This window comes from Amphiura filiformis, chromosome 5 (genome assembly GCF_039555335.1).
Source record: "Amphiura filiformis chromosome 5, Afil_fr2py, whole genome shotgun sequence".
In the NCBI taxonomy this organism is placed as follows: domain Eukaryota; kingdom Metazoa; phylum Echinodermata; class Ophiuroidea; order Amphilepidida; family Amphiuridae; genus Amphiura; species Amphiura filiformis.
The window spans coordinates 78,979,770-79,003,357 of NC_092632.1; the positions used below are offsets into that span (position 1 = coordinate 78,979,770).

Sequence of the window (23,588 nt, forward strand, 5' to 3'; positions counted from 1 at the left end):
AAAATTGAAATTTGGGTGAAAATCGTGGGTTTTTTTTAATAAGTTCTAGATATTTATATGTAGTTTTTAAAAATTAATAAAAAATATTTTTACTCAAGAATGTTTTTATTACGTTTCCCAAAAAATGTTTGGTAAAATTGGGATTTTCCCCAAACTCTGCATTTTTCCCAAATTTGACTTCAAAGATGGATTCATCAAGTCTTTTCCATAAGTATATACTTATATATACTTTAGGCCCAAAAGTTTTAGGGTTAAGACCCACCTTGGAGCAGGTTCTGTATGAAAGATGTGATAATTCCACTTTGTTTCTTCAAGTTTCCATCTGAACATTACTTCTGCTTCTGAAATTAATAACCAAATATAATATTATACGCTATTGTCTGAATTAGGAGCATGCACTAGATGGTTTTATACTAATAGGACAACTCAGGTTTGAGGGTTTTATTGATAACTCAAAACATGTTGAATTTTTATGATTTTTAGAAAACCGAGAGACGCTTAGCCCTTCCCCACCCCTCAACAAGCTGTTGAATCCTAATAACTCAAAATACCAAAAAACTTCATAAATTGCTTATGTAGGACTAAGGCAGAATTTTTTACATCAGTCCAGGAAAGTGTAATAAAAAAATCTGCTGTAAATGGCAAAAAAATCTTGTTTATGGTAAAAGTCCTGCAAAGGGTATTCAAAACAAAAGGTCTGCACCTTCAACACCCTTGACAAGACCCAATAATGCCCCTGAGAATGTTTCATCAGATTTGAAAAAAGTAAGTTACACTTACTATTAAAAAAAACAAAATTTCAGTTGTAATAGTTACATTCCTTCATATTGTAATCTTAACACATTATATATCATAGTTATTTTGGCAACATGATTGTAACTCGGGAAGTGGGAGTAGATACTCTTACTTTCCTGTTGTAACATAAAGTTGCCCTATAAAGAGTTGCCACTATTAACTTAAGATTTTAGGTTGGTTTGTCCATTCAGTATATATTTCACTTTGATCTAGCTCTGAGAGGTCACTTCATATTATAAAGAATATTTTATGAAATTAATCTACTTTTCATCCTTCAGGCATAGCTCATATATCCAAATGTACTGTTCTGCTGAAAATAGGTTTGAGTTCAGCATAGCAGTGGAACAATTATATTTTCACACAAGAGTCTTTTAGTTTCTATTTAGGTCATCAAGCATTAGCAATGGGCTATTCCATTTAAAATCCACACTACCCCTGTGGAAGATTGTGGAAATATCTTCCACGGGGAGTATGAATTTCAAATGGAATGAGCACGATAGGTAGCTCCATTTGAAACTCACCCTTTCCTCAGTGGAAGATTCAGGTTGAATCTTTACTCAGAGGGTGTATGAAATTCAAATGGAGCTGCCTATCTGAGAGGTCACTTCATATTATAAAGAATATTTTATGAAATTAATCTACTTTTCATCCTTCAGGCATAGCTCATATATCCAAATGTACTGTTCTGCTGAAAATAGGTTTGAGTTCAGCATAGCAGTGGAACAATTATATTTTCACACAAGAGTCTTTTAGTTTCTATTTAGGTCATCAAGCATTAGCAATGGGCTATTCCATTTAAAATCCACACTACCCCTGTGGAAGATTGTGGAAATATCTTCCACGGGGAGTATGAATTTCAAATGGAATGAGCACGATAGGTAGCTCCATTTGAAACTCACCCTTTCCTCAGTGGAAGATTCAGGTTGAATCTTTACTCAGAGGGTGTATGAAATTCAAATGGAGCTGCCTATTATTAAATGTGTTAATTCCATTTCAAATTCATACTCCCCCTGTGTGGAAGATATTTCCGAAATCAGGGGTAGTGTGGATTTCAACTAGAATAGCCCATTATTTAGGTCAATGTAACTCAATATTCTTTAATACAATCTGACTTTTAACAAGGAATTGAACACAATGTGAATAATTTTCTACTCTTTCGCATTTAAATGCACCTGCACCACCATCGGGATCAAATTCTAATGAAAAACACAATCAAATGATCTGGGATTTGAGCTTTAATGAATTTCACTACGATCCATAATATGCTCATCTATCAATGCACAGTTCTTTAACCCAAAGTCATTTGTACATTCATTGAATGACCTTTAAAAATTTGGGTACAGAAACTCATACTCTGCAATTTGAGGTCAAATTTTGCACTCTGATTGTTTAATAGGGGTTATTGAACTATGGAATTGGGATGAGGCCATTGTGGTCCATAGTGTATGTTCACTTTTTAATATCCTGTACACTTGCTCTGTACATATAACCTTTCAATAAGACTTCAGTGTACTTCAGCATCAGATGATATTCACTATGGACCACAATGGCCTCATCTCAACGGCATAGTTCAATAACCTCAATGAAACAATCATGGTGCAAAATATGACCTCTAGTTGCAGAGTATGAGTTTTTGTACCCAAATTGTCAAAGGTCATTCAATGAATGTACAAATGTATTGGGGTTAAAGAACTGTGCCTTGATGAGCATGTTGTGGATCCTAGTGATTGAGGCCAAGTGCAGAGTACATAATAAGGAATACTAGTATTCAGCAGCAGTAAGTAGCTGCTATATATACACTATGGACCAAAATGATCTCATCTTTGATGGTACCAGTGCGGTACCGCCATTAAACAATCAGGTTACAAAATTTGACCTGAAGTTTTGGAGAATGAGTTTTGTAACCACTTTATTCAAAGGTCATTCAATGAATGTACAAATGTACTGGGGTTAAAGAACTTGTGCCATGATAGATGAGCATGTTTGGGGTATGATACTTACTTGTGATTCCAGCATTATTTCTGCACGTTTCTTGCCTAACCTCTTACCAAAACTGAAAACATGAAATAAACACAAAAGTTAAGCTTTTTACAAGTTAAGTACTTGCAGAGTGTGTAGTTATTTTATAACTTCTGTATTAAATTTGAACATGTAAAATGCCTCAAAATTGTAATGGGTGATTGCTCCTCTGAGGAATACCTACTTTGAATATTTTCCTCCCTGTAAACTAAAAGTATAAAAGATTTGAATTCATTTTTGTTCTTTCCTCTTTTTTATTGAACCTGTCTCATGCCTATGCATCCCTATAATTATAGGTGTAGCCAAAGCCATGGAGGGGGTCATGAATCACCCAAAATCACAATCTGAATAAAGAGGTCCACTTTTTTCTGTAAAATTCAATATCAGCCCTTTTTGAAGTAAAAATTCACAACAGGTTATCCCCTTTAGAGCTGGTGCACCCCCTTCAAAATTGGCAAGGGTGAAATGTTTCCAACCCTTGTCAGGCATGCCACTGTAGCCTACTTACTTGTGGAGGACAAAAAAGTATTTTTTTAAACAATATTTAAGATGAGTGCAGGAAGGACTGAATTTGATAGGATTTATAAAACCTTAACATTAACTGACTGAAATATATCATTTCATGCAGGAGTGTAAACTAGCCTCGTCATGGGGGGAAGCACAGTATTTGAGAATGAAAGAGGGGAAAGATACCCCAAAAGGGCAGATTTAATAAAATAATGAATTTTTCCCATCCTAATTTTACTGAAAATCTGTCCCAAAGGGTTATGCCCCTGATGATTGTTGCTTTTGTTGGGGGGGCAATTTTTAGGCAACCCCCTCTCTAAATTATGTAAATTTCCACTTTTTGCAGCAATTTTTTGGAAAATTAGGTGTATCCTTCATGTAAAAGAATACCAAACAAATCCCAACTCTAATCCTAACCCTAATCCTAACCCTAACCTTTATCCTACCCCTAACCCTTACCCTAACTCTAAATCCTAACTCTAATCCTATTAGTATTTCGTGCTCTCTTACACTAAGGATAAACTGAAAATTAAGCCTAAAATTCCCTTCAAATAATTATATTCCTTCTTGCACCCTTAATATTCAACTTACAATGAATATAAATGAGGTAGATAATAAGCAAAATATGTCAAGAATAAGATTGGTTGCCTAGAGACCCAGACCTCTCCTAATTGATTGGCCATGGCAATGGTGGTTAATTCTGCACACCTCTCTGCTGTCATTAGAAACCAGAATGAGCGCTCACCATATCCATCTGCACTCTTCAGTGGAGGCTGCAAGAAAAAAAAAAATTTTTGATGCTGACAATGGTAAAGGAAAGGTATTTGCATGTTTTCAAAAGGGCAAAATTAGTCAGTCTATAATATCGAATTGATTAATTCGAATTAAACAATTCATTGAGTGGCCATGGGCAGCGCCATTAGACATGTTACAAGACTACCTAGTGACAGGTGATGGACCATACACACACAAAAGAATAGGCACTTTTTTGATAATTTTCATCAAGATTACTCAAAACTTACCTAGGTAGTTTATTATACAGCAGGGGTCTCTGTCTTTTTAATAAGTTATGAAAAACTTAATTTAGAAAATATTTACCGATGGAAATAAAAATCCATCGACGGAAAGTCTTGTTATGCTCGCACAAACTTAGAAAATTTTGGTCTAAAAATTGACCACCCACAGTGTTGAGATCACCTTTCCAGACATTCTGTCTACAGGCAGTAATGGATGCCACCAGTGCTGGCATCAATGAATTGTTCAAAACAAATTAATAAATTCGGTATTATATACTGTTAGTTGATCACGTCCAACTTAGTTTCGTCAGCACAGACATTGACTGTTATCATACTGCCATTTTTTTTAAATGGAATACTAACTCTTCACTATGTTGGCCAATATTGTAGTCCCGAAACATGTAGCGGAAGTCGGCGGAAGATCATGATGGTCCCCAGTAAATATAGTCCACACAGCATGCTCGTGGAGCCAACTTGACAACTGGTTTTGTCCAGGGTCCATTGAAATTGTGTGGTGAATGGAAAATATACACAATATGTTCCCACCGTAGCACGATAGACACCCATATGATTAAGGACGCTAAGGTGGGATGTTTCTCACTAGGCAAAATCCTGAAATTTGTGGTTTATGATTTTAGTCTTAATAGCTTCCATTTAAAAATCTGGTTAATTTTTGCAGGGTTGTTTGAGCATCAAGGGAGCTGGAGCCAAGTGGGAAATGCCTTCACTCAACCCTGTAGTGCACAATACCCATGTGGAAGATTTTGAAAATATCTTTAACAGGGCGAGTATGAATATCAAATGGAATGACCACATGTACATTAGCAGCTCCATTTGAAATTCACCCTCACTCCATGGAAGATTCAGGTTGAATCTTTCTCAGAGGGTGTATGAAATTCAAATTAAGTTGCCTTGTGTGTTCATTCCATTTGAAATTCATACTCCCCCTGTGAAAGATATTTCCAAAATCTTTCACAGGGGTAGTTTGGATTTCAACTGGAATGGCCCATTAATTTGTAATTTGAATATACTTCCACTTTCTTCTTTTGTGGTTTGTAGAAGGCAGTGAACAGCTAAATGACAACATATTACATACCGTATGTAATGTGAGCTATCTTCAGAAGATAGCGTACACCATGAAAATACCACCTGTATATCATTCCATAAAAATGTGTTAATAAGCATATGTGGCTATTAACGAGTTGCCGTTTTACGGGACGCCAAGTCGCCCTTGGTTAAAAAAAATTTGACCAAAAATTCAAAATTTTGTGTGCACTGATATGATATGTTGCCAAAATTTGCAAATTTGCTTCTTCCCTTTTGCCTGCTTGCATAAAAATGAACAAAATTTGAATTGCTACAAATATGTGCATTGAAAAATTTATTCCCACACCTTGCTTTTTAGATTCTCGAGCACCCTGGAAACAATTTCTTTTGGCAAAAAATATTTTACAAGTTTGGGGCGCCATTCTGTATCCTTGTCCTGGGTGCCATGCACAACCCCTAGCTAGGTCACTGAGATTTAGAACCTATGGATTTATTAGGATCAAGATAAAATAGTTTGGTACTGGGCATTGCCCAGCTATTCCGGCATCCCCAGCTATTCTATGTTGGTCCATATTTGAAATAAAAACTCTGAAAATACATAAAAATAATACCTGGTCAAAATCTTTCTGAGCTGCATTCTGTATTATGTTTGAGATTACTGGACCTGGGCACACATTTGTGATATGAATATTTCTATCGAATATTTCCGTTTGAACGGCGTCAAAATAGCCCTGAAAAACACAAAAAAGAACATTGCCATTAGGCCCTAGTAGATATCAAATACACTATGATGATATTAAGCTGTTTATATAGTATACAAAAAGTATGCCTATTGTTAAACATTTATTCTGTGCATTTGAAAGTTGTGAAGTGCGCAGCAACAATGTGCGTATCAACATGATGACATCACAGGTCTATCCGCAAAGGCTTTTGGGATTTACCAAAAAGGTGAATGACCTGACTACTGTCATCGTAGATGAAAGCATAGACATTTAACTTTTTAAACGATCTACTCATTTTGAATAGAAACTTATCAAATTTGGTAAGGGAAACTATTCAGATGGGGACATAACAGATTTCTCTCTTCAAAATGAATCGGTTATTCTCATCAAAATGACAAGAAACTTATCAAATTTGAAAACCTGACAAGTTTGCCTTGTAATTTAAAAAATGACCCAACTTATCAAATTTGAGTAGTTTGTCTTGTCAAAAAAGACCAAAATTCCAATTTCAGTAGTTTTGTCTTGTCAGAGGGGGACTTAACAGAATCTTGTTAATGAAATGGATAATCTTGCCAAATAATGAGTTGGATCTTGTCAATTTGAAAAGTTACTTGTTGAAATGAAACGGAAACTAATAATTTTGATAAGATTGTCGGTTCAAAATGATAATACACCTAATCAAAATGAACAGTATCTCCCATCAAAATAGGGATCAAAAATAAATGAGTAGAGATCCTACTCAAAAAAATGACTAGTACGAAATTAGAGTGTGCTGCTGTCTATGGCAAAAGCAACCTAATTGGCAAAAATGTCAGTTTTGGCATGCAAGAGTAAAATATCATAAGTATCTCATTACATGTAGTGCAAATTTAGTTGCAGAGTACGTAGCTGCAAACACGGTGCCCATCTTTCCTGAAACACTGCTCATATTGACTATCTGCCCATGGCCTTGAGTAAGCATACTAGGTAGAACAGCTTTAAACAATGAGATGACACCCAAAACATTGGTGTTAAGAAGAGCCTTGTCCATGTCTAGGATCGTCTGTGAAGCATATGCACGCTGACTGCGACCAGCATTATTGATTAAGATGTCTATCTGTAAAAATGAAGATAAAATGAAGATTGCTATAAATAGGTAATAACCAGATACCTTCTTGGCAAAACGAAATGTTTTGAAAATGGAAAAGTGGCATAAATTTAAAAAAAAGTTGATATTTATACAGCGCCTTTCACATGTGCACATGCATCAAAGCGATTTACATTTATTCCGCTGTCGTTAGAATATGTCAGCTGCCGTACAATGCCCATAAGCATGCTTATACCTATGGGGCGGCACTCAATGGACAATAATCATAACAGCTCCCCATTTCACTCTTGGGTAGAGAGAAGCAAGTAAAGTAAAGCACCTTGCCCAAGAGTACAACACGATGGCACCGCTGCACCAATTACACCAATTACAAGGCAGAGCCCGCACCGCTGCATGCGCCAATGTGCCCCTGTATGTTACTTAAATAAATATATTAGTAAGAGGCCTTATTGTTTGTTTAAAAAAATAATCAAGTCCTGATTCATAGACCTAATTTAGCCCTGCTTATGTGATTGTCAACCAAAATATTGCAGTATTTGACTTTTTTTATATAAAGATTTAACTAATCTTTCAAAATGTGTTCTATTCCAGAAATAACCAAGTTATTTTTTGAGCTGGCAAGTGCTATATTCCACCTTCCCCTCCAGAATGCACCCCATGCAGTGCAAGTTTATACAAAATGTTCATATGAAGATACTCCAGATGTGTTATATGCCCTCTGATATCCTTGCCCAAACACCCTGGCAATAAAACTATATTACATCTGGCAATTTGAACCACATTTTGTGACACTTTATTATTATTAACATCCAAAGACAATATTTTCACATTTAACTTTGAAAACTGTTTCAATGCATGCTTTGACTAAGCTTTCAAAATATGTTCTATTTCAGAAACACCCAAGTTATTTCTGAGCTGGCTTGAGCTATATTCCACCCCCTCCAGAATACACCCCATGCAGTGCAAGTTTATACAGGCGAGTACATGGAGAGATAACTCAGATGTGGTATGCCTCTGATATCCTTGCCAAAACACCCTCGTAATAACACTATTACATCTGGCAATTTGAACCACTTTATGTGACACCTTATTATTACATCCAAAGATAAACATTCATGTTTTTCTCATATCTACCTTAGAAAAATGTTTCAATACATTCTGTGTAGCTTCCTTGTGTGAATCAAAATCTGTGACATCTAGACGAAGCACCAATATATCACTGGACTGACCCGAGTAGTTAGATAGACATTCATCCTTCACTTGCTTTAAGCTGTCCTCATTCCTAGCCGATAATATGAGTTTTGCACCCTATGTACAGAGAATAATAAAGTAAAATGGGGTAACTTCGGTCAGCGGGGTAACTTTGGTCGGTCAAATTTTTTTTAATGTTCATAATTCCAAACAGCAATATTGTTTTTAGTCATATTTGGTGTCAATTTGTAAAGAAATATGTTCGAAAGAAATAATAGTCTCTCATTGTCCATTTTCCTCGAAATTAAGGAAATATTTGGGATTTTTCACGAAAAATAAAAATCGATATAATTTGTGAAAAAGGATGTGTCCTTGATTAATTTTGCAAGGGGTCAAATGTCACAACAAAAAAAAACTTGCCCATATACAGCGAAAATCAATTTTTTTTCTTCATGGAATGTAATACTCTGACCAAAGTTACCCCAAATGAGGGGTAACTTTGGTCAGGCTATCCTATAGGGCATCCTTAAAAAAATCCTTATAAAAACATCTTTTTCAACTTCAGGGTGTAGAAGGTAACCCTAATGTCATAAAAAAGAGTTAATTTGAAATCTAATTGGTTTTGTTGGAAAGCAGTGGTTTAAAAACCACTGCTTTAAAAGTTATCCCATTTTACGGTATGTAAATAGAGAAACCAATGATAATGATGATTTTTCTATTATGATGGAGATGATGTTTGGATGCTGATTGATGACAATGATGCTGATGATGATGACTGCATGCATCAATGATGATGACAATGATGTTGTTGATGATGATGCTGATCATATCAATTCTCGCTATTCACAATAAGGGCGCCGCCAGCGGTTTGCGATGGAATCGTGATGTATCATGGGAAAAGGTTGACATCGAAGTCCGCGCAATACGAATATTACCATGCTATTACATAGGAACATGTGACAATATTTTTTAGTTTGTCAAAATAAAGGTGTTACACGCGAATCGATACTCAATAATACTTAATAATGTGATTTGAAATGTGCACAATTAATTTTTCTCTATCGATTTGCGTGTAATACCGTTATATTGACAAACTAAAAAATATTGTCACGTGTTCCTATGTAATAGCATGGAAATATTCGTATTGCGCGGACTTGGATGTCGACCTTTTCCCATGATACATCACGATTACATCGCAAACCGCTGGCGGCGCCCTTATTGTGAATAGCGAGAATTATGATTACAATGATGATGCAATGATTAAAATAATAACAAGAATTTGTTATGCTTTGAAATGTGGAATGAAAACATGATAAATATTTGTAGACCTATATAATAACTTAATGGAATTAACATAATACAAAGTATAAGATCCAGTACTACGTAGATGTGATTTTGATCTAACATAAATTATTTATATACTTCTAAACTGGTGTGACAAAGTGGCAAAACCATAACAGACAGACATTTCACCCACATGGCTCTGGCAGCGGGCATAGGTCGTCAGTTTTCATCACTGTTTCTTCAGAGTGGGGCACAGACTATTAAAAAAATTATTTATTTTTGTAGCTAATATATAAACACACAACATCATAAGTTATAAAACATGACATCAAGATTACCATGTAACTTTTCTCAGAAGCATAATCATCTTTACTAGAGAGGTGTTATTTTACATTCTAAAATCTCCAGCAACATATTCATCTACGGTCCTGTACAAATTTATACAACTTTAAATACTGACATTATTTTATAAAAGTTTCAGTGATAGTTTCTATCACTTCTGCTTTCAAATACGCTTTACATGTAGAGTTATAATTTTATAAACTAAAACATTGGGCCTCTTTGATATACTACCACTATAGTACTAATATACTACCATTATTAATGAATCATGATGTAAATGTACCAGTATAATGAAACAAGACTATCATTAGCCTGGGATAGAATCAATCTTGCGCACTTCCCATTTCCCTTTGGAAAATTCATTTGCTGCGATTTACAACCTTGAAAGGTGATGGATTTACAGTCTGTTTAGAATAATTTCAAGTTTAAGTTTGTTCGGCTTATATAAGTAAGGCGAGAAAAAATAAGACTCATAATACCATGTATTGATTTAGTATAGCATGCATGGCGGGCATGCATCCAGTTGGGCGTAATATTACACTACTTGTGCTCTGCGTAATGTGTGACTGGCGTGCGCTTATGTGAATTTACGTGGGCGTGAGTTGGGACTTTATTGATGCGCGCAAGTAACAAAAGCCGAATAATTTCTGCCTTATATAAGCCGAACAAACTTTAGTTCCAGCATAAGATCCTATGAATGCGCACATTTCATAAATGCCACTGAATGGTTTCCCTGTTTTAGACAATATGCATGCAAATTTGTAAAAAGGATGCCAGATGTTAATTTCATACTTGGGTGACATTCAGAGTCTCTGAGACGGGTGTTATTATCATATCAAGTACTAGGAGTCTTTAAGCTTAAAGTATAGTACCATGTTTCATATACCGGTACTCTGTTTATAATTAGCAAAGACACATATAAACATTGTGGATTGATATTTAATAAAAATTCCTTTAAAAAAGGAATGGGGCGCCCAATGTGAGCTTGGACGTGATATGGTGAATTCTATGGCATGGTGTTTAGATTTGATATTATAATGATCTACTCAGGGAAGAGTAGAAGATGATCAAAATCATTAGAATGGTGTTGCATGCATGCAGTTAGGTGCAGCACCTTATGTGAATTTACTCAAGCATATCAAAATTCGCACTTCGTTGCTGTGCACAGTAACAAATGCCAAGTGATTTTTGCCAACTTTTTGAACAAAGTCAGTAATGTTGTTATAGTATTACTTTTTTAGAATTGTAAAGTAGAACAAAAAATTTATATGCTCTTTATACGCTTTAACAAAAAATCAGGGGCACAACAGGCAAAATTTTCAACACAGGCAGCATTACAATGCTATATAATGCAATACATTGTCCTGCTCACAAAATAACATCACCATGAGAAATGTTTCAGTATATTATTTGTGCCCTATGACGTTATGCCATTGCACAAAATGTGCAACTTTTACATTAAATTGGGTCTAAAATGGGCTGAAAGAAAGATACACATCACTGTTGGTCCATTTTATCCCAGTTTTTCCCGGGAGTTTTTCAGACAAGGACTGCATGCCTTCCCAGTCATATGCCATTGTTGAATCATGTTCAGTATGCAATGTCACATGAGGGCCTTTAGACAAAATTTAGGACCCCTATATAACTAGAAAACAATTTGAAAGAGAGAAAGCACACCTTTAAAACGAACAATTGAGAATAAGTGATATATTAATGACAAACATCAAAATTCACCAAACTTTTAAAAAGTCATTCCAGTGACCTTACATTTGAACAAAATACTTTCAATACATGCAGGAATTCAAAATTATAACAATTAAACCACTTTATAAACATGAATGCAACATTAGATCAGGAATGTGGGTGACACATAGTACATTATATGTTACACCTTTATTAACAGGTCAGTCTCAATTTCATGGTAGAAAATGTGAAAGTGCAGAGTATGTGACCCAAATCTAAACTCCATAGATTATAGACCCCCAAATAGAAATTTTGCTTCACATGCACATACAAAATGTGGGCTGAGAATGATCTAAGTGGCATGTTGGTGTTTTTGAAAAATAGTTAATTCAAGTTCACACACACAAAGTGAGGTCTTTTAAGCCAAGTTATGTATCATTTTGAAGCTTGAATATTAAGAACATTTCAAATCAAACATACTGCTACCAACCATTATCAAATATTTGAAAATTATCAGACATCCTCCCAATCATGCCAATGTCTGATAATGTCAGTTCAAAACATAATCTTGTAATTTCAGCCTCAAAATAGGGCGCCCTATATCAAATCCAAAGTAATAGCCAAAGTAATGCAACAAACACACCCCTAAATACCAATCTGAATAAAAAGCTCCACTTTTTCTATAAAAATGTTAAAAATCACCACATCTTTGAAGAAAAAATTCACAAAAGTCCCCTTTTGAGCCTGCCTGTCATGTCGCATCCACCCAAAATAAACCCTGGCTACGGGTCTGATTAAATCTCAATATCATACACCTTTCAAGATAATATTGCCTGAAATTTGTTACATCTTTTGAAATATATATGTGTGATAGCAAGGTACGATTAAAGACAACTGATTGCTTACCTTTCTTGCTAAATGTAATGCCAGAGCTTTTCCAATTCCACTTGATGCTCCTGTTATCCAAATAACTTTACCTTGAAGATCATCTGCAAATAAATGAATGAAATGGGCAAATTTAAAATTAATAAAAGCTTGAGAGTATACACAATAAAGATCATTAATATGACCCAGTTTTCAATATTCATGAAGGGAATTCATTACCAAGAATTTTGAAATTCTAGCAAAGACAGTGCTCAATTTTATTCTTGGAAATTGTGATGTTATACATTTTATCAACAAAATACTTATTTGTTTATCCTGCATGGAAATGATGGTAATAATTCTATACTTTTATTAGGGAACTAAAAATGAATCATCATTAAATGTTCCTGGAAAATAATGGACTGAAGAAACTAATTTATGGGTTCCTGCCTGGAAATGTAAGGACATTATAAACAGCATTTGACAGTTTTACTTTTGAAAATTATATAACAGCACTGAATCATCATTGTATTAAAAGTGATGTTGGCAAGGCAGTGAAGAAAAAAGCCTTTTCTACAGGTGGATCGAGTTTCTGTGACCAGATCTAGTCCAATCAGGCTAAAGTCGGCAATAACGAAACTGAGATATAGGCAAAAAGGGAGAAGAAAAAAACAATAAAAACATAAGAAAATACACATATAAAAGGCTCATAACTTTGCCATCAAGTATTCAAGAGACCTGGGGATTCAACATCACTAATTGTACATGCTGAGCAGCTTAGTAATATAGTAGTAACTCAATTTTCAATATTGCTGACTTTGGCCTGAGTGGATCAGATTGGGTCACATATTATTATTTTTTGGAAGATATCACAGAAAGCTTGAAAAGTCTGAAAAAAAAATGCTCAGATTACTTTTTTCAGTCTAGGTCAGCCAGCCCTGTAGAACATGTTTTTTCCCTGTCGCCCAAGTTATTAATTTTCTGATATTATCATCCATGTTCAATTGTTCATCCAATTACAGCAAACATTATAAATGTCTTATGATGATGCCGTTACCATATGATTTTGTGATTATTAGTGACATGGTTGAATTAGTATGATGACAGGTACTCTGTTATGGTTAATAACTGCATTGTCAGAATACATATGTGACACAGATCCTTCTTAATGCTCTGTGTGATAGCCATCAACACTAAAGCTATCTTAAGAACCACTGAACCTACTCATTTTATTAAATGCATTTTTCATGCTGATTCCAAATACGGTCATGAAAATGTACAACTCTGATATTTTTGAATTTTTTTTAAAAAACTTGTCGTCTGCAGTCGACACCTGGGTGGAGAGGATTAATATGTTAGGAGACAAACCAAAAGATCAATGAAGCCATATCTACCACTAGTACCTAGCAGAGTACCTAGTATAATTATTACTACAAAGCTGGCCCCAGGGCTGGTTACCACAGGGTTAGGACCCAAAATCCACAGGGCCCCAAATTTGGCAGGAAAAAACCAAATGAGATTAAATTATACAATAACAAATTCCCTTTAAAAGGGAAGGCCAGCCTCAATGCAGAAGAGGTCTTGTAAATAGTTTGGGTCACCGTGAAAGGCATTTTTTAGGATCACGCTTACATCCATGTTACATGACAGTTCACCAAACCATCAATGGTGAGAACATGCACACTGAAACAGCAAAAAACATTAACTCCTATAACTCCTGTCAACTCTTTAATTCATTATTCCAAATTGTTCTGTATTTTTGTCTTTACTGCTTTTTACCCATGCTTATTATTAAAATCAAGAAATACATTGCAATAAACTCAACTTACATGCACATTTTATTTTAAAATGATTTTATATTATTTCGCAATGTATAGTTTACTATAAAGTAGATAGTGGTAAGCACATGATAAAGGACTGATCATTCACTACAATCTTCACCTTTAAACTGTATTTTTTGAATGTGTTGATTGTTAGTCCGAAACTCCTGCAAATAGGTCTGTCACACTACGACGGACTGGATCAACGTACATCACCGAATACAAAAATATTTTATTCGGTGGAAAAATCACCAGTCCGGCAGAAGATTCGGTGGGATTTTGGGTCCGATTCCCGCTCGTCTCTCTATGCGTTGTGGCGTTAATAATCCTGCAGGCGTCTTATATCCGATCGCTCAACGTCCGACAAATGACCGGATTTGGGGTCCGATTCCGCTCGCTTTCTATGCGTTGTGGCCGCTAATAATCCTGCAGGCGTCTTATATCCGATCCTTCCGACAAATGACCGGATTTGGGAGTCAACCGACAAATGACCGGATTTGGGGGTCCGATTCCCGTTCGTCTCTCTATGCGTTGTGGCCGCTAATAATCCTGCAGGCGTCTTATATTCAATCGTTCAACGTCCGACAAATGACCGGCGAATCCGTCGCATGTAGCACCAACATGATATGACCACTGATATGACCTCGTTCCAGTGATCATTTAATTACTAATTGTTGACCATGTCATTTTTTTGATATGCTGATTGCAGAACAAGTTTATGTTTATATGTGTAGGCCTAACCTATGATAACTTTTTAAGTCATAATTAATTCAAACATAACTTTGGCAATACTCAATCGTTTTAGATTCGTTGAAACGGCAAAACATACTTTCTTTTCCTTGCAAATCGAATTAGCAGACATCAAAAACATTTCCACCACAAGAAGTAAAAAAAATAATTCATACCAATATAAGAAGGCTATAATCTTTAGTGTACACAAATCCCATCTAAGAATTAGATACCAGCCCTATGGGCTGGCGAAAAGAAGGAAACATCAGGAAAATGTAGTGAGTTTGGAATGAGAAATAGGTTACAGTGAGTGAGGGGGGGGGTGGGGTGGGGTGGGGTGGGGTGTAACACATGGATATGGATAGCCAGTAGGACCCTAAATTTTAACTTTGCCCAGGGCCATGAAAATATAAATGCAGCCACACTGCCCAAACATAATACAAGATAAACCAGAAAATTAGATGTCAAATCTCCATTTACGAAAATGGCAAGAGAGTTTGCTTTTCTTCTTAGCAATGAAATACCCAGTTTCCCTATTTACTTTAATAAAAGCCTGGTGGGAGTTTTGTTTTGAAATTACACATAAATGTAATATTTCACACTCAAGAACAAGTATGTCAAAAACATATGTCATCAGGTACCCCAAAAATTGTCATCAAATGTTGAGATATCAAAATCAATATCATTTATATTTCTAATAGTTTTAACCATATCATCCCAAAGGGGTTTGATGATTAATTTATATCCCGGGATTTATATATTAACATAATAATTTATGTCATGATTTGGGTTTAAACTTTTTATTTTGTATAGATGTAGTTTTTGTGGAAAAAACAAACAAATGATGGTTGGTTGGTTGAGACCATGTGTGGGCAGTACTGGGCTAGCCCTACCACAGGGCCTTTTTTTTTTATTACACATTATATACTATACTCTGCATCATGCTATATACTGAGAACTGCTAAAAACCCAGTGACAGCTCACAACTCACTAACCGCTGTCCCCGAGAAAAAAGAATTAGCAGTCACTGGCAGCAGCTCTCTCTGGACATAGCCAGGTTTTATGATATAGCATGGTTTTGGATCACCACACAATGCTAGGGAAAACTGTTGCCAAGGAAAACTTACAAGGTTGTCATCAATCAGCCATCACATAAAGCAATTCAGGAAATCCTCCATTTTAATACATCATGACTCTTTCACAAACATGACAAAATGAATGTTCTTCAAATTGTAGGAATGGATATGAAACTGGGGCAAGACTTAAGAAATAAAGTGGCCACACTGATGAATTAGGATTAGGTTCTAAGGTTAGGATTAGGGTTAGGTTTTATGGGTTAGGATTAGACTTAGCACTGGGGTTGATATGGTTAAGAATAGGAAATTATAATGTGATTAGGATTATTGGTATAATTAAGAGCAAACCTGCTGTGGGGTGGACATCACCTCAAATTCAAAATACCCTCAAAATTCCACCCCAGTGTGTGATTTTGCCTATGTCTTGCCTATACTCACATTTTGCAAGGGACACATCAGACAACCCCAGTGGCATGCAAAGGGGCGGGCAGGGGCCATGCCCCACCGCTTTAGATTGGTCATTCGGGAGTTTCGGGAAAAACGTTAAAAACATCCAAATTTGCTCCTATAAATCAGACTCCAATCGGGGGAATGGAACAACTTGCCCCCCCACGTTCAATGTGCTGCGCACGCCACTGGACAACCCCCTGCACTGAAGTCCACTTTTTCAGATTTGTATATTTCCCCTAAAGAATGACTGGCTATGGACTGTTATAATATAGGGTTAGGGGGCAATCACATTTCTTAATACTTTAAAACGAATGACGTCAAATGTTGGCTTTTGTTGGAAACAGCAAACACATTTCCTCTCAGATGTGCTGTAACTTAGCAACACTACAGTATGCACATCTCCATTAAGAAATTATTACTAGTTCAGTGACCAAAACCTGCATGGGGTCAGTTGGTCTTGAACTCTGAAGTTTCATTGGTAGCTATTGGTAATGATTGTGCAAGAGTCAAGAGGTGCCTAAATTAAGGTGCAGAATGTAGATTTATGCTTTGAAAAGGGTGGGGGCCTGGGGTAGGGGCACTCAAAAAAGTTCACTTCTCTCATTGGTGTACACCAAGGTCAAACAGTGTGTCAAAATTAAGCTAAATTACCCATTTTCACAGCATAATTACCAGGTACAAGGCAATTTTTTCCTCTAGATGAGAACCAAATAATATTTTTTTGTGGTCAATAATACACAGTGGTGGAACAACCATGGGGGCATTACCCCCATTGGGCTTTGTTCACCCCTTGTCAAAATATTTTAAAATCAGGAAATTCCACTTGTTGGGGGAAAATAATGGCCAATTTTAAGAACATTGTTGGACTTATGTTCCCCATCACCCCCAAAAAATATATCGGCAACCCTTTTCAGACTTGTCAATGAGATTTTGATGGCATTTATTTGAAATCATAAGGTGTTGTGTAAGATATATTTCATACTCAACAATACAAACACTTTTTAATTGTGTTGAACCTGATTAGTGTTATCTATCTCGGGCTACTGGAAGTTGATGTTAAGTTTCCTGTCACATATATTTTTTGTTAAGAGTGATGAGGTGACTTTTTCATTATTCATTATTTTGACTGTATTTCTTTATTGTTGATGTAAGACAGGAGGTAAGGGGCTATTATTTTCTTCAGAAGGGGGTGTCCCAAATATACTGGGGGTCATAAATTTTTGGAAAGAAATATAGGGGGGTTCATAAAATTTTTGATGACCAAAATGTAGGGAGTCACAAGATGACCACAGATAGTGTGTTTATTTTATTCAAAAAGACTGATTTCAATACAGTATTAGTCTGTTTGGGGGTAAGGTGTATCAGTGTGGGGAGAGGTCATAAAATTTTTGTTGCCGAAATATGGAGGTCCCAATTTTAATGATGCCAACTTTTTGTAAATTTGGGATTCCCCTTCAGAAGAAAATGATAGCCCCTAAATAACAAGTGAAATTCTTTTCAGCTAGGTAGATCGCAATGCTATTTACCTGCCTGATGTTAGACCATGTCAAAACAGGTATTGCATATATTTTTACAGACATGATTGAGAAAAGATTTGAGCTTCTTTTTATCAAAATGAAAAGAAATTTGCATGTATTGTTTGATAAATAATTTGATTGATTGATTGATTGATTGATTGATTGATTGATTGATTGAATCCTTAAAATTTCATTGTTACAGCATCTACAACTAAAGACAAACTGCTGAAATCATAAATTGTCATTGACTTTTTCATGAAAGTAATGAAAGTTTTGGCCAAAATGAAAAGTGATGCAGGCAGGAGACAGGAAACTTAGAATCAACTTTCATTAGTCTTATGTTACAGAGAACAATTTGTTTCTAAATTTTGAGTTTATATTGCTCCAGTCTAGGAGTCAGTGGCGTAGCCAGCACTTTTTCAGAGGTTGGGCAAAGGGGTGGGGAGACAACTTTTATTAGGGGAGTGGAACTTTGACAAAAATGGTCAAAATGGACTAAAAAGTACAAAAAAGGGGAAGACTTCTCGCATGGGGGGGGGGGCAGCTGCGCCCCTTCCCCTGGCTACCACTGGCTAGTACAGGGAACTCATACCGTAGTAGCCCTGCACAACGGTATGGGATAAAGTGTATGCAAAAAGGTAGTGCAACGCAATTACATGATCTCAATTAGAGTTTGTACTAAAAAATACAAGGCTCCTGTAGCTTAAATAGTTGCATGTTTGTCATAATATTAATTACACAGCTTCTTCTTGCCTAAACTCCTATGCTTGAAATTGTAACTAATACTCCATTATTTATCCAGAATAAATCAATATTCATTAGCACATGATCCACATCGGCGCACCCAAACTGAGATGACACTTCAGTGCAGCACCAATATGAAAATGTCCGATACCGATAAATGTGTTTGTTTTGCCCGTGTTTTTTTTTAAGTTTGTGTTGCGAACTATATAACCACTGGCAGGGGGTAGGTGCAAAAAGGTAAGTCATCCAAGTATTCCCCCACCACAATCTTAGGCTGCTGGCTGTTGTGATACCGAACATATAAATGCCTTTTGTGTCTACAGGCCTACTTTATAAGCCCACTGATTTATCGGGATATAATCGATATCATGATCAAATTTGCCACAATATCGTGACATGGTCATTGGAAACCATGGCAATAATGACAAATTGTTTCTATCAAAAAATTACATTAGATTTTAATCAAAATGATTAAACTACTTACCGCCGTTTTTACCCAATGCCTCATATGCCATCAAAGTGAGGTTTCCATCTGCTACCAGCAATGTGAATAAATAGAATACTGATATTGCTGATGCAAAAAAGGAAAAAAAATGTAGAAATGGGAAGAAAAAATGAAAAACACAGTGGCTGCAATGACAGCTCCAATAAAATGTGGCTTCTTCATTTTCCTTCACAAGCTTTGTTGTTTGGTCAACAAATTCTTCAATAACACTAATTTCTGTGAAGAAAAAAAATATAGAAAAATATATTAGCACAAATATTAGAAAACAAAATTAATGTTCAATTGTGAAATATTAAAATTCAGAACACTAGAGGCTGGATAAGCCTGATGAGGAGACTCAAATGAGCGCTGTTGTAAAGTTTGCCAGAGTCCAATACAATGATCATTTTATTTACTCACATCAAATGGAATATTGTGTTTTCATGCAGAATCTCAGAACAGAAGAATTGTAAATCCAAGACGGCAAAATATTATTAAGGATGAGCTTGACTGCAAATTCTACTTCTGGTCCGCACATAGCACTGCAACTTCCATCACTTTGCTTGCTGCACAACTGAGTGAGCTGCAATCAGTTCATTTAGCATCATAGCAGCAACCAATCTGTCGCATTTTCAGCATGCATAGCGAACTTGTAAACATAACCTTTGCCCCGAACGCGAATGGTTACTAGTTTATACTACAAGCAACGCGAGAAGCGATTGTGACAAACTATTTATTTAGAATAGCCAATCAAAGAACGCATATTTTGGCCAACGTGTCGCTGGATACTACGATTGTAATATGACCAAGATACGCTGACTGTTGCTGAATTTTGTTGATTTCTCAAATTTAGTGAAGTAAATGTCGGCTGTCCTGCTTGCTTGGCATAGATGGTTAATAATAATAAGAGAATCGTTTTTGTATAGAAATCTTTCCATTATGAAGTGAACCCATAAAAGCTCATAATATACCAAATTTTCAAGCCTAATTTGGACCCGTTGTTGATATAGGCCTAGGCCTACCAAAATTCAAAATTTTCGTCCAAATTTAACCCATATTGTTTTAATAGTTTTTACAAATTTTTCTAAATTTTTTTGGACAATTGCGAAATTTTAACTAGATTGAGGCAAAATTGGGCTATTTTCCGAGGACATTGAAAAAACTTTGAAAAAAGGACCATTGATATAATAAAAATTCCTTTAAAAGGAATAGGGCGGGCAAATGAAAATTGTCAAGAAAAATGAAAGAATGAGCAACCCTTCACAATTAAAAACAGGGAAAATACGACACAACATCGATTTCCAATGGGGGAATAACACAAAACGTATAAACAAAGTTAAAAGAGTTTTTAACTTTATACGTTTATGTTATTCCCCCATTGGATGTTGTGACATATTTTCCCTGATTTTAATCATATCCATTGCTAGTGTGACACTGTTGTATCCGTTTGGATCCATCCTTTGGTTCCCTGCTGGTCAGTTGGAACAGATTTTCCCTGTTTTTATATTAACCCTTCACATCATAACAGAAAACGTTTCATATTAGCATTTTATATAAAACATTGTTATAAAAGTTTTGTAGATAATAGTTATTTAAAACATTTTCGTAATCATACCTAGAGGTTTTTTTTTATCATCAGATAGGAAGACTTCTGCTCATCTTCTCTGGTGAGACAACATGTCTGGGCTATTTTCCATATCAACATTTCAAAATCTGTCATATCTATTTCCTCAATATATTGTTTTGATACAACTTATGAGGGGAAAAGTTTGATTTTACAAGATTTCCATATTATTTTTTAACTTTCTAACTAATATCATGATTAACATAACTGTATTTCAAAGCGTCAAACTATATCATTATTTTGTCCCGATAAATATAATCCAGGGAATAAAATATTCATTCATAGGTTTATTTATTTTATTCAACCTGGGCCATTTCTACGGGTGCTACATATGCAGGACATCTATAGGGCTGCACATGCATTCTAATAATTTGTCTAATACATTATATAAGCATCAGCAAGCACAACTTCAAGATTTTTTTTATCATCAGATAGGAAGACTTCTGCTCATCTTCTCTGGTGAGACAACATGTCTGGGCTATTTTCCATATCAACATTTCAAAATCTGTCATATCTATTTCCTCAATATATTGTTTTGATACAACTTATGAGGGGAAAAGTTTGATTTTACAAGATTTCCATATTATTTTTAACTTTCTAACTAATATCATGATTAACATAACTGTATTTCAAAGCGTCAAACTATATCATTATTTTGTCCCGATAAATATAATCCAGGGAATAAAATATTCATTCATAGGTTTATTTATTTTATTCAACCTGGGCCATTTCTACTGGTGCTACATATGCAGGACATCTATAGGGCTGCACATGCATTCTAATAATTTGTCTAATACATTATACAAGCATCAGCAAGCACAACTTCAAGATTTGAAAAGGAAATAGCCTATGTACACACTGAGCACAATGCACATACAAGCTATAAAGTACATAGCGAAGCTGTCAGTGTAAATTATGACCTTTATCATGCTATTAATTTAGCCCAAAGATTAGGAAAACTACAAAACTGGAGAACTGGTACTGTTCAAATAAAGACATCTGCAAATCTTGCTGCAATTTCTGAATAGTATTTCTATTACTTAAATAATTATTTTTGTTATTTCTTTTAAAACCAACACATTACTGCCTATGATGACTTTATCGTATTACTTAAATATCAAAATCAAGTAATAATTACAAAACTCGCTGTAAACTATTACCTCTATGGGTTTTTGGGTATATAACCAGCACGAATATTTTCTGCAAACACTGCATGTGAAAAAGTAGGTCAATAGTCAGACTATACTAATATAGGGCGGGTGCGGCACGCCGCACCCGCCCAAAAAAAAGGCCAAAAATGCTACCCATGATTCATGTGGCAGGCCCATATGGTCATTTGTAGGCAGTGGCGTAGCACGCGTGGTCCGATTGGGGGAGCACCGGGTCTGATTGGGGGCACCGGGTCTGCCGGCACAAGCCGTTTTTCGGCCATTTTCCTACAGGGATTTTTTGAAATTTAAAATCGATTGGGGGAGGGGGGTGGCACGTGCCCCCGTTCCCCTATGACACTACGCCACTGTTTGTAGGCCTACTAAGTACCCCCCCAGCACTGAACTTGACTGTGAGGTCACTCCCTGGCCCAGGCTAAAAGTGAAACTCAAGCCCGGAACTCAAGACTCGAAATGACGACATTGACCGGCCAGATCTTGGTAAAGCATTTAAAGCTCAATTCAGTTTTTAGGCGGGCTTCATCCGGAGCACCCGCCCCGCCCAACTTGAAAAAAGGCCAAAAATGCTACCCATGATTCATGTGGCAGGCCCCCATATGGTCATTTGTAGGCAGTGGCGTAGCACGCGTGGGTCATCCGATTGGGGGGGCACCGGGTCTGATTGGGGGCACCGGGTCTGATTGGGGGGCACAAGCCGTTTTTCGGCCATTTTCCTACAGGGATTTTAAAAATTTAAGATCGATTGGGGGGGGGGGTACGTGCCCCCGTTCCCCTATGACACTACGCCACTGTTTGTAGGCCTAAGTACCCCCCCCCCCCAGCACTGAACTTGACTGTGAGGTCACTCCCTGGCCCAGGCTAAAAGTGAAACTCAAGACTCGAAATGACGACATGACCGGCCAGATCTTGGTAAAGCATTTAAAGCTCAATTCAGTTTTTAGGCGGGCTTCATCCGGAGGGGGTCCGAGTCCGAGGGGATAACTTCCCCTAGAAAATTTCCAGGAATAAAATGGTAACAACGGAAAAGAGTAAAGTGTCTTTAATAAAATGACTAAAACAAAAAATTGACAGATGGTGACGAAAATTTGGCTACGCATCCGGCTTCGCATGTGACCAACCATCAACTGTTTTTCTTATCTTACAATTATTATTTTTCTTCCCACCACGACCATAAAATAGTATGTCATGGAAATGCATGTAGGATCCACCCATCCTGAGACACCGGGCATGCGTGTTCCAGCCTCCCAGGAGAACCTTTCGATCTCCTAGACCTCATTCCTAGAAAGCGATTTTAAAAAGTTGATCGTAGGTTTCGGTTTAACACACTTTGAGGATTTCGAGTTGGCAACACTTATTTAGACTTTTTCACAACCACGTATCACAATCGTTGTTCGCTCGGGCCAAAGCGCCTGCTCGGG

At 36.3% G+C, this 23,588-nt stretch overlaps 1 protein-coding gene across 1 annotated transcript; it reads right to left on the bottom strand.

Moving 5' to 3' along the window:
- Nucleotides 1-153: 153 nt before the first annotated feature.
- LOC140151980 (dehydrogenase/reductase SDR family member 7-like) lies at nt 154-19,515 on the bottom strand. The gene is made up of 8 exons (XM_072174282.1): nt 19,378-19,515; nt 12,600-12,682; nt 8,328-8,501; nt 6,963-7,202; nt 5,996-6,115; nt 3,913-4,094; nt 2,797-2,848; nt 154-341 (listed from the first exon to the last, which is right to left on the bottom strand). Exons 1-8 carry the CDS (start codon nt 19,406-19,408, stop codon nt 330-332), a joined length of 894 nt encoding a protein of 297 aa, XP_072030383.1. The 5' UTR covers nt 19,409-19,515; the 3' UTR covers nt 154-329.
- Between the last annotated feature and the right edge of the window lie 4,073 nt (nt 19,516-23,588).